Here is an 18,239-nt window from a genome sequence, read left to right on the forward strand (position 1 = left end):
CTCTGCTAACAAATGTGATTCTGAATTGTATTCTGAAGTATGGGTTGTTCCTGCTGTTAGGGAATGGTTCTTTAGGTGGTAAATGTTATCCTGCAGAACAGAGTTTGAACTGGTTGAAGGTGTCTTTTAGGATCCTCTTTTCCATGTTAGGAATACACACTTAGAAGCTTTTGGATGTTTTTCCTTGTTTTTGTTAAAAAGCAATGAAGAAGTTTTAAGGTGTTTAATGTAAGCTTTTGAGCTATACTCTTAATTAAGGAAATCTTTTTGCAGTGGTTAAATTACATTTGTTAACTTTTTGGCTATCTGAATACAGAAACAGTATTATGAAGTGTTATTACTAGTTCTGTAGGTTTTTCTTATGTCACTGTTTTTTCATACTGTGCAGAGGATTGTTGATTTTCCCTCTTACTGAAAAAAAATCCTTTGATTTAACGTTATATTCCTGTCTTAGTTAAGCCTTTGAGGATCTGGCTGATATTAAATAAGCATGCTCAAGACAGTTTGATCTTCTAGTGTGGAAAGATAAATTAGCAGTAAATACAGTTTGCCTCACGTACTTTAAAATCTTCTCTTGCATCTTAGAATGAAGCCGATGAAGTACATAAGGCGATATCCTTTTTCTGCATTAATATCTTTTGTTAGAAATGCTAAAATATACTTTGTTGTGAAAGAAAACCGAAACATACAAAATGTACTGGAAGAAACGATCTTATATGGCCTAATCTCAGATTTACAATAGCATGTCGCAGTTATAGCCCTTTGAAGACAGTTTGCTAACCAAGTATAACTCAATATACTTTTCATTATTTAAATTTAATGAAGATAAAACCTAGTTTTTGGTGGCTTTCATGTATTAATGTAGAACTGTGCTCAAGATACCACTTTGCCAATAGTTTAAACTGCGTACAAGCCATGCAGAACTTGTATTCTTCAAATATTATTTTATGCGTATATGTTTTAACCATTATTCAAAAATAGATTGCTGGTTTTTGAGTACATACTTATTTAAAATAACTGTATTCACATCTCTTCCACACTCTAGCAAGAGAAAGGTAGTTTGAGGTCTAACTAGAAATTTCATCAATCTTAGACTTTTTTGGGTCTACAATAGCACTCGTTTGAATCAATTTGGACTTTTTTAATTGACTTTGAGGAGAATGTAGACAAGAAATGTCATCAGTGTCTTTGTTTTCTGGCCACTTAAAAGCTTTTCTCTAGGTTGGAGAATGCAAGTAGACTAGGCAGTCAATTTTTTTTTTTTTTTGCATTCCTTTTGCATCCTTCAATGTCTTTGGCCTTACAAGCTCCAGAGTGAGGTTTAATGTTCACCCTGCCTGCTAACAACGTACCCAAGTCAAATCACAACCCTAAATACATAAGATTGAGCTGTGAAATTTTCACTTAAGCTCTTGTCTGGAGAGCTTTATCTTTCTTTCACTTTACCAGGATCAGTTCTTACAAGAATCATGTCTGTTTAATGTAATTCTTATAGTTAAAGAATTGTCTTCTCTGATGGAAGATGGACGTTACCAGGTGCTTCTGGCAAAAATTTACAGCAAAACGGGGAAGATTGATGAAGCTATTGGTTCATTGCAACAGGTAAAGGGGAAGACAAAACATTCTTTGAAAGATTGCAACATCCTCACTTTTATTCCTGGTTTCCCTTTTATCCCAAATTCTAACCATAGTATTTTTAGTGAATGAGGAAGACACATACATGGTGGAGATAAAGTAACAGTGATCGGTGTGAAACATTAAGAACATAAGTGGTTAGAGAGTCTTGAGCTTTTTGTGAGCAGTGTTATCTGAATTTTAGCTCAAAACGCAGGCTTTCACTGGAAGCTTGCGTTCATGCTGTGCCTCCATTTGTGTCTGGAGCACAGTTTCAGCAGAGCAGGTTAAAACAAAATTGCCTGTGGGGACAGCTAGGTTACGTATCTTTAGCTCAGCACTGACCACCATTCATAGAACAATCTGGAACAGCTTTCAGCAGCTACCTGCCATTTTGTTGTACTGCTCTTTATTTGAAATAGCGCTAATAAGATCTCTTCATTCTGTAATACTGTCACTCAGACTGAGACTCGAAAGAACAAAGTTCAAAGCTAGAGATAATTTAATGCTTTTAGAAGATGCTTTCTCAGCACAAAGGCAGAGCAAGAGTTTGGATCAGTACATTCTCTTCCATTGTAGCTTCAGTCTGCTACAGAAACAGGAAGCCTTGGCAGCATCTTCTGACCAGCAAGAGTTTAGATCACTTAGAAAGATAATTGTACACAAGAGTTAAAACCATGTTGATACTGCTGTTTAATTGCTCGTTAAATTCGTACTACTTTTTTCCTTATAATGTACCCCATTCTCCTGCAGTGTATTTTCCTCAAAGCAGTCTGCTTCTCTTAGTCTTTCCTTTACTAATTTAATTCTTTCCGTTTTCTCATTATATCACATTTCAAAAACTTTGCCTCTCTCCTCTTGTTTCATTTGTTGTTTTTGTTAGTACCCTCAGAACTGTTCTTCCTTGTACCTGTTCTCTCTGAAATCTTTTCCTTTTGCTGCCACATTCATTTATACAAAACCATCTGTATTTTATTTCAAAACTGCTTGGTCGTGTTATTGGGTCTCGTCCCTTGATTTTCAGAGTGATATTAGAGAAGTTCCCCCCAGATTTTAGTTCATGTATTAATTCTCCTTCCCTGCTAGGGAGCATGATGAGGGGGTTGAGAAGGAGCAGATCAATAATAGTGCTTCCTTTTCCTCAACTTGGGAACTTTTAAATGACCAAAGCAGCTTTTTCTGAGATAATATTTAAATATGAATATAGTTTTAAAATTGCATGAGCAGAAAGAGGAAATCTCTTGAGTATTAATTGTTTATACATCTTGTAAAAAGCTTAATTTTAAGAAGAAAAATAGGAAAAAGCATGTAACCTTTCTGTTGAATATTTTTGATGTAGGAAACTAACTTGGAGACTAAGGAAGGTGTTAATGGGAACCTATGGAGATGATGATAAAACTGTTCTAAGCAAAAAATGTAGGACTTGTGTGCAGAAACATTGTTTTTCTCATTATAATTGAGGCTTTTCCAGTGGTGTCCTACACCAGCATTTTCTGTGATTACAACTCTGCTAGTAGTTATAAAATGGGAGGTAGCGGTTTGAATTGAGGAAGAGGTTAGTTATAAATAATGCAAGGCAGAAAAATATAAGGCCAATAAAAACGTCATTTATTCAAATGAATATTTTTGACCTAAATATTCCTGAGATGGAATATTAAATAAGCTTGTTCATACACCCTTTTCTTCAAGTATGGAAGGTTGTATACTGAATCCCTCCCCAGCTTGTTGCTTTAATGTTTTGCAACATACTGTATATATGATTATCTAGAAATTATGTTCTGTAAAGTGTAGATTATTGCATTGGCATGCAGTTGTCATGCAACTTTTCAGAAAAAGTATATTGGGATCCCATCTTCTTGAAAATGTTGAACACTAGGCTGCTTTTCAGTATGTTATTAATGTGAATTTTGGGGAAGCGAGGCAGTTTGAGATACAAAACAACTTCCCCCAACAGCTCTCCCTGAACAGTGTATGTTTTCATTGATATTTTTATAGCAGAAGTGGTTTTACCTACTTTATTATTTGGGGAGTTTCCTCTATAAAATACAGAGCATGCTTGTAGAACCTTGTGAAAATTTAATTATATTATCCTAAAGTAGACAATATAAAATTGATTTCCGTGAAAACTTTTGACTTGCCATTCCTTCTCCCACTCTAGGCTCGGGAATTACAAGCCAGAGTGCTGAAGCGGTCTCAGATAGAGCAGCCGGATGCAGTTCCTGCGCAGAAACAGATAGCGGCTGAAATTTGTGCTGAGATCGCCAAGCATTCTACGGCCCAGCGAAACTATGAAAAAGCAATTAAATTTTACAAAGAAGCTCTTGTTCACTGTGAAACTGATAACAAGGTCAGTTCTCCCTCCAACTATTTTGTGTTGTTTTTTCTGCTCACTTCTGGCATCCAGCAATACATTTTTTTCCAAGTATCCACAGCGTAGAAGTATATTCAAAATTATTTCTGCTTTACCGTATACATAGAGCCTTGAACTTTCTCCCTTCGTTGCTTATCGTGATGAAATAGTTGTCTGTACTGCTAACGTGTCTCTTGCACAAACTCCGAATGATTCCGGATCTCTGAGTTGTCCGAGAGCTCCTACCGTGAGGCAGCCTTCAGGTACCTGTTGAGGCTGTGGAAGGTGTCGCATGCTAATAATGGGAGATTGCCTCAATCCTGCCCGTTGCCCGTCTTCTGGAATGAAGCCCCTGTGATTTCTGTCTATTCAGACAATTTCTGTCTCTTCTGTATCTGTTTGAGCAGTTTTATTCTTTTATCTGGAGTTGGTAGGAGTCCAGCTTTAGTCACAAAGCGTTGCTGGTTTTAAGCAGTGGTTATTGCTCTGCTGTTTTCTGCCCTGCATTGTCTCTGTCCCACAAGTCTGCCTGTAGGTAAATGCTGGTAAATTTGTGCGCGTTTTTATCCCCCTCTTCCTTCTCCTTTCGCGGCCCTTGGGTTTTAGAGATAAGAGAGGACAAAGCAAAAGGCTAAGAAATTTACAATGAGCACCAAAATTGTCAGCTTAGGGGTTGTTTTTTTTTAACATTAAAAGTGAATAAATATATTTTTGTCAGATTTCCACAATTTTGTAGCATAAGCTTATTGTATATTTAGCTATATGTGGAGACTTCGTATTTTGCTGCTTCTTATTGCACAACTGATACATTCACCAGCTGGTAAATTATCCACATATCACCTGGGTTTTATACTTGACTTTGTGTGTTGTGGTTTCTAGAATCTAGGTCCTTTCCAAGGCTACCACTTGAGTATTTTTTCCTCAGGGCATCTTGTAAGAGTGATAGAGAGAAAAAATAAATTGGAGGAGGAATAAGAACATACTCACTATCCTCAGACAAGAGTGATTTTCCCATTCTACCATTAAAAGCGAGGAGACTGCCTCTTGTAGGACAGGTGCAGCTGTGGCTTTTGTGGTACGCCGTCCCAGTAATTCAACATCAAAGCTTTAATCTTTACTTTCACACCTCTACTGAAATACCAGCATGGCATTTCCCTTCAATTCTCGCTGAAATTATGCTATTGAGAGATTCTCGTTTTTACAAGATATGTTGGGCATTGACATTTGTACTGAATACGTTAGATGCACCTACTGGAGATTTTTGCTTTAATCTTACTTCAGTAGCAACACAGAATACAATGACATCTTAGAAAGCACGAGACTGAATTTCTGATTAAGAATGTGTTCCTTGCTTAGAGTACTGTTAACAAATAATTCTGATTGCCCATAGCTCGTATAAATAAGTCATCTTGCTCTGTTTCCATAGTTGCAGTAGATTTGAACTTGTTTTCTTCCCTTCATTTTTAAAAACATTGCTAGTACAAGCTTGGAATTGAATTCTTTTACAGTACACAGAATCACAGAATGTCAGGGGCTGGAAAGGACCTCGAAAGCTCATCTAGTCCAGCCCCCTGCCAGAGCAGGATCACCTACAGCAGATCGCACAGGCACGTGTCCAGGTGGGGTTTGAATGTCTCCAGAGCAGGAGACTCCACACCCTCCCTGGGCAGCCTGGGCCAGGGCTCTGGCACCCTCACAGCGAAAAACCTTTTCCTAATATTTTTGCGGAACCTTCTATGTTCCAGCTTGTAGCCATTACAGAAGATACATTTGAGCTATTAAAGACCCGCCTCTTTCTTGATGTCTTCATAGTTTACTTCCCTTAAAATTATAGATGGAAGTTTTGGAAATACTTTGGGGCTATTTATACCTTGTTTCATCAGAACAAAATCTCCTGTGGCAAAGTAACCCAAACCAGATTGGAAATGTTGCAATAAACAAATTATTCAGCTTCATGTTGTAAGAGTTTGGGGTTTTTTTTTGTTTTGTTTTACATAATTAAGTGTGGTGGGTAATACCCCACGCCGTTTCTCTGACCAGGTAAGAGACAATGCAGTTTCCCGATGCAGACCCGAAGTGGATCACAGACTGTGTCAAGCGTGCCGTTTCCCAGTCTTGTTGTTTTTTGGGTTGGAGTTGAAAATTTAGAGACCACTTCCAATCCCTAGAATCTAATTCTAGAAGTCCAGTTTAAGTGGCATTCTCTGGCTTTCCCAAGGCAGGAAGTGTTCCTTGGCTAGCAGGCTGCTTTTTGCTCTTCCGCTGGTACGTACACAAGAGCTTGAGGAACGCTTTCGTAACTGAAATTCTAACGTGCGTGCTATCTCCATGTTATTTCAACGCTCACCCACCTGCCGCTCTGTTCCCGACTGGCAGAGTGTGTGTTTGAATGTATAAGGAAGAGGAAGGAGGAAGAAAACAGTTGTTGAAGTAGCCTTCATGTTCTGAGCAGCATGTTCCGAACACTATTTTCATTCAGAAGTGCGTTTTACAGGTGTAAACAGAGAGAATTACAATAGAATTATAAATGCCTGCTTTTAATAAACAAAATCAAAACACCATGTAAAATTTAGCAGGAGTGACATTGCTTACTGTGTGTGTACTGCGGATTTAACTTTGTGGTTAGTTTAACTCCCATTTTCTTCAACAGAAACTTGATTAAATCTGTGGTAACTCCTGTGTTTATAAACTTTTCTGTGGCATTTTATTTAGAATATTCCATGATGGGCCTTGAAGCATGTGTGCTTATGTACCTTTCAGTTTGTTAATATTTATTCTGTGGTTGCTTCTCAGAAATGGATCCATACGGAGTGTTAATGTGGTAGGTTTGGAAATGCAAATAAGACAACACGTTTCTGATAGAATTTGCTTATACTCCAGAACTAATTGGGGAATGTTAATGATGTATTTGCTTCTCTCAGTGAATTTAAAATCACTTGCATTTACATTTTGTTCAAGAAAAGTATTCTTGTCAAAATACTGTAGTCTTCCAAGCAATGCTATCTAAGCAGCTCTGCTTTCAATGTACCTCCAGAATATCCCCTGAGGAGAAAAAGCTTTTATCTGTTTTAAAGGTGAGGGAATGGAAATGAATTAAATTACTTGACCAAGAGCCCACAGGAAACCACAGAGAAAGCTCTCTCTTTAAAAGAGAAATCAGTTTTCCCTGAGGCTCTAAAATCTCAGGTTAATACTCATAGAACTGAACCAACTTTCTTAATCTTTGAATTACGTACAGGTAAATATTTTAATCTACAGGCAATGTTGGAACTTGCACGTTTATATCTTGCACAAGATGATACTGATGCTTGTCAACATCAGTGTTCCTTACTACTGAAGAATGACCAAGATAATGAAGCAGCAACAATGGTACGTGCTATTATATTAATCCCCTGAGAGGAGTTTTTTGATGTTTGTGTGTCTGCAATGTACTGCATCCATAAAATACAGCTTTTAGGAAAGCTTATACCTTCGGATTTCAAAAAATGTGGAAAATACATTGCAACAAAATGTTATCCTGTTTATGCTGGATAATAATTCAGTATGAGTTTCTGGCAATCATAGCCTTCATTCTGTCTCAGGGCAAAAATGTGCCTTTAAAAACACTAGTCTAGGAAATAGTAGTTGTTGTCAGATTGACTAAAGCATAGCTTAAGGCATATTCTATTAACACTTGGCTAATGGTCGGGAAAGAAGCCGTCTTTCCAGCACAGTAATATTAAAGAAAGTATCTTAAGAAACTTCCAGAAGAAAGGAACTGTGTACTTAAGGTGATTTTACATCCTGTTACAGTCATAGTTACTCATATACCTACTTAACCGTTTTTAATCACAGCTGCAGATTCTCCACACGGGATTTCTGTATGTTTTGGCTTAAAAGACAGCTCAACAGCAACTTTTGCTTTAACTCATTAGGAGCAAAACGATTTTAGGACAAAGATATTTCTTACAGCAATTTAATATCTGGAATTTATCTTAGTGTGATGCAAGAACCAGGGTAATAGCACTCATATGTTATTAAACCTGCTCTTTATTAGCTACCTCTCAGTGGAGAGAAACTGAAGTGAAATAATTTTGGTTTACTTTCAGTGCTGAACTGGGCTATCATCTTTCTTCTTCCGTAACTTTAAATTAACTTTTCTTTTCTATGTGCTTAACCTGCTTTTTTGGGAAGTAAAATGAGGAGTAAAACTATAGAAGTAAAACCAAATGTATTTGAAAGGTACATCAAAGTGTTCAATTCTCTCTTAATTTCTACCTTAAGTGAAAGATTGAGATACGAGCCTGTACCTGCTTGTTATTATCCGTGTGTCTGTATGCAGTGTTTATTTTCCGGGGTGTAATGGAAAACCCAATTCAGTTTGCTTCTTGTGCAATTCCTGCAGTACTTTAAGGCTCCAGTTTCAGCTCCTCACTTTGCAAAACTAGAGTGCATTACAAACCACAATTTATAATACTTTGTCTTGCTTTTTGCTAAATTTGTCAATATTATAGATGATGGCTGATCTCATGTTCAGGAAGCAAGATTATGAACAAGCTATCTTTCACTTCCAGCAGCTCCTAGAACGCAAGCCAGGTGAATATTTAGCAGTGGTACCTTTAATTCTTTCTGATGTGCTGTTCTAATGAGAGGAATGAATACCTAAAAATACTTGATTAAGAAGAAATGGGCTATTTATAATGTAATGGATACTAAACCCAAAGACCATTGCTTTATGTAAAAATGTAAAGCCATTGTAGGGGAAGGTGAGAAAATGATTTCTTGTAGATACAGTAATTTACTTTTCTGCAATGTAATGTGCATTGTTTACCTCAAACCAAATGTGGTAGGAGGTTACTTGTAGCTGTAAAGCATTTTTTCTTGTGTTTAAGATAAGAAATCCATGAACACAAAGCTTAATAAAGGAAACTTCTCTCAGATAGGATGAAGTTTCTTACAGTAATTTGCAAATTATGACTAGAGAGAAAGCTACTAGAATCTGTTAGAGTAGTAGTATAATGAATGTAAACCTTCCTAGTGGACTTTGTGAAAGAAGTTGTGAATACAGCAAACGGTGTTGTCTGAGTGCCTTTGAAAGTGAAGTACAATTATACTTGTCTTTATACAGGTTTTTATATAAATGTTGCAAGTATTGCTCTATATCTTAGTTCTTGTATCTGTGGTTACTATATAATATCTTATGTATTACACCATATGTTATTTTTGTATGTGAAAAAACCAAAGAAAGCTTTTTGTCTTTTACGTTATTCATATAGCAAATAACTAGAATTACAATGTCCTAATTATTTGTATATTCAGATAACTATGCAACCCTCTCGCGATTAATTGATCTCTTAAGAAGAGCCGGGAAACTAGAAGAAGTCCCAAGATTTCTTTTAATGGCTGAAAAACATTCTTCCAGAACAAAGCTTGAGCCAGGATTTCACTACTGCCAAGGACTGTATCTTTGGTACGTGCAGTTAGGGTTTATTTCATTATGTAGTTCATATTTAAACCAACTTTCTTGTCATCCATTATCATTCAAAGGGGCTACATAGAGTGTGATAAGTAAGTGTTAATATAGCACTACTTTCCTAATTACTTACAGTGCTAGGATTTTAGGAAAGGTCTCCTTTTCTCTTCTGAAATACTTTCCAATGAGCTCCTCTTAAAAATGACGGGTTTTTTATATGTTTCACGTGCACCTTTCGTATTTCTTCCCTGTTGAAAGGGATATTCTTGCTGGTTCAATAATATAATATTACTTACTTTCAAGTTTTAGAATTTATCAGACTGCTTTTAGTCTGTAAAAACAAATTCCTCACAACAGTATGTGTGCTGTTCAAACCTTGCATTACCGAGATGTGTGTGTGTGTGTGTCATCTGTTTTGAAATACTTGGCTTTCTTCTTGGAATTCAAGTGGGATTTAGGGCAGCAGATTTTACTTGTCCAGCTTTAAATATTCAAATTATCTGTCTAGGTACACAGGTGAACCAAATGATGCACTCCGACATTTTAATAAAGCTCGGAAGGACAGTGACTGGGGACAGAATGCAGTCTACAACATGATTGAAATTTGTTTGAACCCAGATAATGAAACTGTGGGTGGTGAAGTCTTTGAAAATCTGGATGCTGACATAGGGTAAATGAATGAAATATTACTTGAGTACTTCTGTCAAGCACTTCCTCTGCTGTCTCTTAATAATGTGCCTTCGTTTAAATTGCTAGAACTTTGACCTAATCTAATACTTTGAATATTCCACTTACTATATAGTGAGAGAATGTCCTGACTGTAGTAGGTCAGTCTTAAGCAGAAAATACAGCAATTTTTATTGCAAATCCTGGTCACTTGCACTGTTAAAACCAGCTCATTAAAGTTGGAACTGCAGTTGTCACAGAAGAGAATTTATGTAGAAAGCCTCCGTAGCAGAGCCATTGTGTACAAAATGGCATGCCGGTGCTAATTCATAATTAATTTGGTGTATCTTCAAGAAATAAGCTTTTACACGCCCTTTCTTTCTGTTAACAGTAATTCAACAGAGAAGCAAGAATCTGTGCAGTTGGCTGTAAGAACAGCAGAAAATCTTTTGAAGGAACTCAAACCTCAGACTGTTCAAGGTCACATTCAACTGCGAATCATGGAAAACTATTGTCTAATGGCAACCAAGCAAAAATCAAGTGTTGAAAGAGCACTGAATGCTTTCACTGAAATAGTAGTGGCTGAGGTTAGCAACGTGTCTCTTCCTCAGTCTTCTCTTTCACAGTTACTGTAGGGTTTTTAACTAGTCTTGTAGTTTACCTGCAGGAATAGCAGCATATGTTATTGGTATTCATCCAAAGGATTATTTTTTTCCTATTAAAGAATATTTGATACAAAATTTGAAATAAAACTGTGCTGAAATAATGTCTTTTAGAAGTTTTCAACGTGATGGCAAATTTATCTCAACTAAATATTAGTTTTGCCAGTTACTGGCTGTTTGGTTTGAATTGCTAGGTTTGCTTTTTAATTCCCAGTCTTGACAGTGTGGCTGATGGTGTAAGTCTATGCAGTACCTTCATTCTGTAAGCAAAACCAGTCAATAGAAGCTGTCTTCTGTATTTCCTGGTAAAATGACAGAATTTAAATTCTAGAGCAAGATTATCTATCTGCTTAAAATTCATCTTTGTGATGGAAATCTTCATGATTTTTTAGTTACTTGTAGTCATTAGTGTTAGGGTTCATAAGGGATGTGCTTGTTACCTTCCTACAGTTTTTGTCTGAGCACATGTAGACACATTTAGTCCATCTGAATGCCAAGAAATACTTAAGTTACTGCCACCCTTTAACTGTGTGCTAAACTGCTCCTTGACCGAGCAGAGATAGCTGATGCTTCTCTTGTGTGTAAGGTGGTTCTGAGAATCACAGAAGAGTTGGCCCGTCCTTCTGTTTCCAGCACTGCTCATGTGGCTCCTCAGTCCTACACAGTTTTGTTTTACTCTCTTCTGACTTCAGAGATTATTGATCCATACCAGGACTATGGAGGCAGCGCAGCAATGAGCTGTTCGTTATGTGGAAGAGTGGATTTTGATAGGATCTTCTTTTTTTTTTTTGCCAACCCACAATGGCAAAGCTATTTACAAACCTACACAAAGGTGTAGAGGCAGAATACCGAGTCAGGAACACTGAGAGGGAGAAAGAAGCATCTCAGTTAGCTGCTGAGAGAACTAATCCCTTAATTTAGGAAGAAGTTTTGGGATATGAGCCCAATTCTCATCTATTCCCTGTGCTATTAAAGGCAGGATTTTAAAATTTGCACTTGCTCTTGCACTTCTTGCTGCTTGTTTGAGGCTTTTGCGTAGAGTGGTGGCTTTTAAGAATCCCATTTGTTATATGTAGCTTTTGGATATGGGCAGTTGAGTTTAGATGTACTTTTTTAGGAGCTGTACACCTAATAACAGGAACCGGTGTCCCTGTTATTCACGCTTGACAAGCACTTCTAAAATTAGAAAATACCACTTGTGTTGTAACTTCAAGTGAGTTCTGTTTCTACCTTTTTGCATCAGAAGGATAGGTCTTTGTGATTCAACCTCTTAAATAATTAACATGGTGTTTATCATGATTACTCTTACAGAAATAATCGTAGCAGTAAATGGAAAACATGTTTGTAAGATCCTGAGATTTAGCTTTCAGTTTAGTTTCCATATATCTGATCAAAGACTTATTTAAAAAATATGTTAAAAGCAAAATAAAAAAGCATCAAACATTCACTATGCTTTTTTATTGCAGAGGGATCATATACCAGCACTTTTGGGAATGGCCACAGCCTACATGATCTTGAAACAGACTCCACGAGCCAGAAATCAGTTAAAACGGATTTCAAAAATGAGCTGGAATCCCATTGATGCAGAGGAGTTTGAAAAGAGTTGGCTTTTGCTTGCAGATATATATATTCAATCTGCAAAATACGATATAGCGGGTGAATTACTGAAACGATGCCTTCGTCATAACAGAGTAAGTGAACGCACATTAGACGTAAGCTTAGTAACCTTCTGTTGTAATTTATCTAAATGTTTAGTTTTTGTCTGAAACAGGATTTCAAACTGTGTTTATTTTCCCAGTTGCCTGGTATTTCCCTTAGTAAGGAGAATTAGAGCAAAACAAGCCAGGAAACCAGCAACTTTACGCTGGAGGGTAGTAAACAAACCTGTGAATGTTGCTTATTTTTATTCACATTCTATAATAACGTATGCAGGTTTTAGTTGTGGTGATGCCAGAAGCCGAAGGTGTTTATGGAATGTCAGAGATGCGTTTTACCATGTCTTGCAAACCTGATGAAGAAAGATGTAGCCATATGAATTTGGGAAATTGCTCCATCTATTAAGAGATGTTATCTTTGAGTCTTAAAATATGGTTTTAAACATTTGTGTTCATAAGCCTGCTACTATACAGTATTTATTTTATTGGTTTTTATTTCAATGCTAGTATTAATGTTCTGCTGTAAAGATACCGTGTGGTAAATTGTATGGGCATAAGCTCTCGTGTTGTTACGTTAGGGTTTCCGAGCAGTCAAACTGCCCACTGCTCTGCTTTGACTATAGAAATGAGCACAGATCTTAGCTTTTTTGTGCTTATTTTTCATTTTGTACCTTTCTGCTCATCACATTTTTTCATCTATGCACTTCACTTTTCTGCACATAAAGCACATCCAGTAGGCTACAGGTTCAGGGTGCTGTTTACAGTGCACACGCTTGGTTTAGAAAAAAAACTAATGCTGCACATTTCTTTTCCTGAATCATCAGTATAGAAGGTAAGGTTCATTATTCAGTGCAATGTCTGCAACCTTCTTGAGAGGTAGATTTTATTGAACTCGTATTCCTTTTTATTTCAGAATATAAAATTAAGAGGCAACTGCATTTCTTGGTATAATTCTATACTGTACTTCTGCAGACATGCCTCTTGAAGATAGGACATTAGCTGTTTCATTTCTACAGAAATAAGTTTGAATGTAGTTAAGAAAAAATTCTAGCTTAAGATCAGTTACGCCCTTGTCCAGATGGCCAAGGAAAGTCGCAAAATCCATACCACTGCTGGATAAACATGAGTCATCTCCCAAAATATGAAATATCTTGAAATAGATGGTCTGTTGAGCAGGTATATGCCACTTTGTTGCAGAAATTGTCAAGCAGCTCTAAGTAGTTTGTTTTCCTCTAAAAAGTTTGAGCTCTGCTTGATAGGAAGAGGGATGGCAAATTAGAAGCCTGCAACTCTGGTTTCTTAAAAAAAGGATACTGACTTTCGTCTGACTTGCATGCAAAGGAGGAATTGTACTAAACAAATAGGTGTTGAATATTTTGTCGTGTTTATAGTGCACAAGACAATATTTTGTATGGTGTTCTCCAATTTGGAAGTTTTTATTAGACTGAGAAAACACATTACTGTGATGACTCAGTTTTTAGAAATGATTTTAGCAGTCAGAATGGAATGACACAATTTAAGTAAATATGTTGAGTGAAAGCTTCATGAAAGTGTAGTATCTTGTAGTACAGCTTTGTTCTGATTTTAAAAGACTTAGGTTTGGGTAGTAAGGCCCCAGTGAGCAGATCAGTTTCTATGAAACTGGAGTTTCTTACTGATTACTCTTCTTGATGTTGAACTTTCTGTTTATCACAAATGAAAGGAGGGGGTGTATCTTCAGCCTCATCTTCCCGGCATTTCCATACTGCTTAACCCAGTACGCTGGGATTTGAAAGCTTTTCATCAATGGATTTTGGAAGCCTAATTGGAAATAATGAAGTTACACAGAATGTAGTTTGTATGTCAGCGTTTCTTTGCCTATGTCATAAAAATGCGTATTTTCATAAAAGGTTAATTTTTCTCTTGAGAATATTTGACCAGCATGATGATATAAACGGTTCACAGTAAGTGCATATGGTAGTTATGTTTGTGCTTATTTTTCTCAATTTTTTACCTGCTTTATATACTAAATATAAACTTCTGTGTGAATTACAGTAGCTTTCATGTTAAGTTGTATTATGGAGTTAACTTGATTTATATGTGGTTTATCTAGTGGTTGATAGTTAGTGGAACCTGTTTTTCAGATGCTTGTAACTTGGAGTTATACAGAATGAAATAGTTAATGGTTGGTGTTCTCTTCAGGATATTTGTGTCTTGCCTTTAGCTTTAAGTGGAAAATTATAATGTAAAAAAGTTTTCAAAAATAAGGCTATGAGAATACCTTTTTAAGAAAAAGGGGAAGAAGCAATATTTGTGGAGATAGACCACTTTCCAGCTGGACTTGAAATGTAACTGTCATAAGGTTATTTATTAACTGAGGTATCTGCAGAGTCTCTGGAGGCTCTAAACATTTGTGAAGGAGCAGTTGCAGTGTCTTCTGTGATGAACTCTGTACGTGACTCTGACTAACTTAGGAAGTCACTGTGCAGGGTTTCCTGTCACTGTTTTATTACAGGTGGTTCAAATCAAGACTATCCTGTCCTCAAAATTAGTACAACTACCACTTACGATTTCCTGTTACATGGTTTTGCAGTATTTAAGCAATTAAGCTGTCAGTATTATTATATATAAGCTTACCAAAATAAAATTTTGAATGAATATTTATATTTTGCAGTCCTGCTGCAAGGCTTATGAATACATGGGATACATAATGGAGAAGGAACAAGCATATAAGGATGCAGCAATAAATTATGAGATGGCCTGGAAATACGGAAACCAAACCAATCCAACAATAGGCATGTATATATAGCCTATATGTATGATTTCAGACACTACATCAGGAGTGAAACAGCTACCTTTTATTGAAAACTGCTTTTAATTTTCCATAGAGATAGAGTATCATTGTGTTTTCTCATATAAAACCCATGGCTGTTTTAAAGGTGTACTTAACAGTCACTTGGAAAACCCCTGTGAGAAGAAATAGCAGGTTTATGATACTTCAGGAGCTTCTGTGAACTGTTTTAGTACAAGGTTTGGTCTGAAACAGTTTCAGTTTGCTCTTTGTGAACAACTTTCTCTGCAAGTACAGCATTAATTTTAATAATGTAATGCAATGCAATAATGTAATGCAGTGTGTGCCGTCTGTAGTAGAGAACGTTTTAGAGTACCCAATACACGTCTGATGGCAGATCATTGATTTAATTATTTCATTTGGATAATCAGATAAATTATCTATTTATATGGATAAGGTTTTTATATACATGAATAAGGATTTTTAAGATGTGTTGAAAGACATTTAAATAATTCATCTGGTTTAAAAAAGCTGGTTAACTGAAAACTTGGGTTACTATTCACGTTCCACTTTGGATGGTTAATTGAATTTTGTGCTAAACTGTCCTGTTTTTAGCCTATCTTAGTGTAGGAAACCCTTTATGAAACAGATACATGGGTTAAAATGCTCTTTCTTACTCAACACCTAGAGACTGTCTCTCGGTGATATCCAGACTGGTGGTATACAGAAATTCTCCAGATTTTGGCTATGCTTTTGATCCCTCAAGGTTACATACTTTTTGCCATCTTCCATCTGTGATATTTTTTTGTGCCCTAGTTTCTTTTAGTGTTAGGGTGAGATAGCCTTTGCCATGAAGTGTTGTTCATATTCATGATTTTATCTAGTACAATCTGTAGATTAAAGTAGTGTTTTATTAATGGACTTAAATGTTTTGTGGTTTAGCTCCTGCTTTTATAACGCAGTTAAAGATCTCAAAATTCACATGCGTAGATGGATTTCCGGTACTAGATGTTACCCTTGTGCTGTGAGTCAAAAAATCAGGAGAGTCAAAGCAGAAGGAAGAATCAAATGTGAAAACAGAAATAAAAATGATTGATTAGGTTATGCGGGAAAATCTCTAGATATTTAAGTATCTAGAGAGGACTTGAGTGGCTGGCACACCAGCAGGCTGTGCTGCCATACAGAGAGACCTAGACAGGCTGGAGAGTTGGGCAGGGAAAAATTTCATCAAATACAACAAGGGCAAGCGTAAAGTCTTGCATCTGGAAAAGAACAACCCCATGTGTACTAGATTGGGGACTGACCTGCTGGAGAGCAGCACAGGGGAAAGGGCCCTGGGGGTGCTGGGGGACAGCAGGATGGCCATGAGCCAGCAGTGCCCTCGTGGCCAAGAAGGCCAAGGGCATCCTGGGCTGTATTGGAAGGGCTGTGGCTGGCAGGTCGAGAGAGGTGAGGCCACATCTGGAATATTGTGTCCAGTTCTGGGCCCCTCAGCTCCAGAGAGACAGGGAACTGCTGGAGAGAGTCCAGCGCAGCCCCAGGGGTGGTGGCGGGATGGAACATCTCCCTGGGGAGGAAAGGCTGAAGGAGCTGGGGCTCTTTAGCTCAGAGAAGAGGAGAGGAGATAGGAGGGGTGACCTCATAAATGTTTATTAATTTGTCAAGGGTGAGTGTCAGGAGGACAGAGCCAGGCTCTGCTCAGTGATGTGCAATGACAGGACAAGGAGCAATGGGTACAAGCTGGAGCAAAGGAGGTTCCACAGAAACATTAGGAAAAGGTTTTTCCCTGTGAGGGTGACAGAGCCCTGGGACAGGCTGCCCACGAGGGTGTGGAGTCTCCTTCTCTGGAGACATTCAAACCCCACCTGGATGCGTTCCTGTGTAACATCATCCAGGTGATCCTGCTCTGGCAGGGGGGCTGGACTAGATGGTCTTTCGAGGTCCCTTCCAACCCCTGACATTCTGTGATTCTCTGGCTGTGTGACACGAGTCTGGGTGCAGTAATTTTACTAGTTGTTCCTGCTACCCTAGACTGGCCCATGAATGTCTTGGCTAAAATATTTATGTTGTTGATCTAATAAAATAGATTAGAAAGTGTAAGTTTTAGTAGTAAAAATGCGTGATTTCTTGAGTTAGTAGACAACAGAGATCGAGATATTTCTCTAGTTTGAAGCCCTCTGAAGAGTAGGAATTGAACACATTACAAAATCATTTGGATGTCTAGACAGGAGACTGCCGTAGTGAAATCAGACTGTGGAATGATCTTGCATACAAAATGTCTTGTAGTTTTGCACAGAGCATTGCAAGATTTGTTATGCATTACAACTAAAATGGTCAAAGCAGCACAAACTGCATCTGGCATTTAAACTGTATAAACTGGTGTCAGATCCTTTGAACTCATTTGAACTCAGTTCACAAATGAAAGATTTACAATTTCAAATTTTGGAAATTGCGTGTTTATAACTCTTTTCTTCCTCGGACTTCTGATCTCTGTGCAGGGTGATACACTTGAGCTGTACCTTTTTTGTCTAGTGTATCAGTCTGACATGTTGCTATGCAACTTAGCTATTCCACGTGACTTTTTTTTAAGCAGTGGTCTGCTGACAGTGGAACAGAATAGCATTTTAATTCCCCAGTTTGTTACTGCTATCCTGATTTTTTCTTCTTCTTCTTTAGTCTGTCAATAATGGAATTGCCTTTCCAGAGGGACAGTGTGTCGTAGATCACGGGGAGCAGCTCAGTGGGGTACCAGAGTACCTGTCAGAGGACAACCCTTACGTATTCTCTGTAGTCACACATGTTCTCCAGAATATTGTCTCCTTTTGATTCAAACATAGCTACCGGTGTGTAAAGGACTTTTATTTACTACTTGAAGTGACTTTCAGTAGAAATTTTAATCGCTACAGGCTTAGATGAGAGAATACTAGAAAACAAACATACTGACTTTAGTAACATGCAGTGACCAAAATGAATTTGAATATATTTTCATTATTCAATACAGAAACTGAAATTGACACCTTTTTTTTTTTAACTTTTACTTACAGGATACAAGCTGGCTTTCAATTACCTG

At 37.4% G+C, this 18,239-nt stretch overlaps 1 protein-coding gene across 1 annotated transcript in view; it reads left to right on the forward strand.

Annotated features, from left to right (window-relative positions):
- Window positions 1-18,239, forward strand: part of LOC104278004 (tetratricopeptide repeat protein 21B-like) — a gene marked incomplete at its 5' end in the record, with an annotated part of 36,650 nt that overhangs the window by 17,352 nt on the left and 1,059 nt on the right. Inside the window, 10 exon segments of the mRNA XM_009874836.1 lie at window positions 1,496-1,602; window positions 3,773-3,961; window positions 7,223-7,333; window positions 8,458-8,539; window positions 9,263-9,413; window positions 9,925-10,086; window positions 10,474-10,669; window positions 12,211-12,435; window positions 15,053-15,173; window positions 18,214-18,239. The exon segment at window positions 18,214-18,239 is cut by the window's right edge and continues 60 nt beyond it. Of these exon segments, the coding sequence (XP_009873138.1) occupies window positions 1,496-1,602; window positions 3,773-3,961; window positions 7,223-7,333; window positions 8,458-8,539; window positions 9,263-9,413; window positions 9,925-10,086; window positions 10,474-10,669; window positions 12,211-12,435; window positions 15,053-15,173; window positions 18,214-18,239 (1,370 nt within the window).

Source organism: Apaloderma vittatum, unplaced genomic scaffold (genome assembly GCF_000703405.1).
Source record: "Apaloderma vittatum isolate BGI_N311 unplaced genomic scaffold, ASM70340v1 scaffold16088, whole genome shotgun sequence".
NCBI lineage: Eukaryota > Metazoa > Chordata > Aves > Trogoniformes > Trogonidae > Apaloderma > Apaloderma vittatum.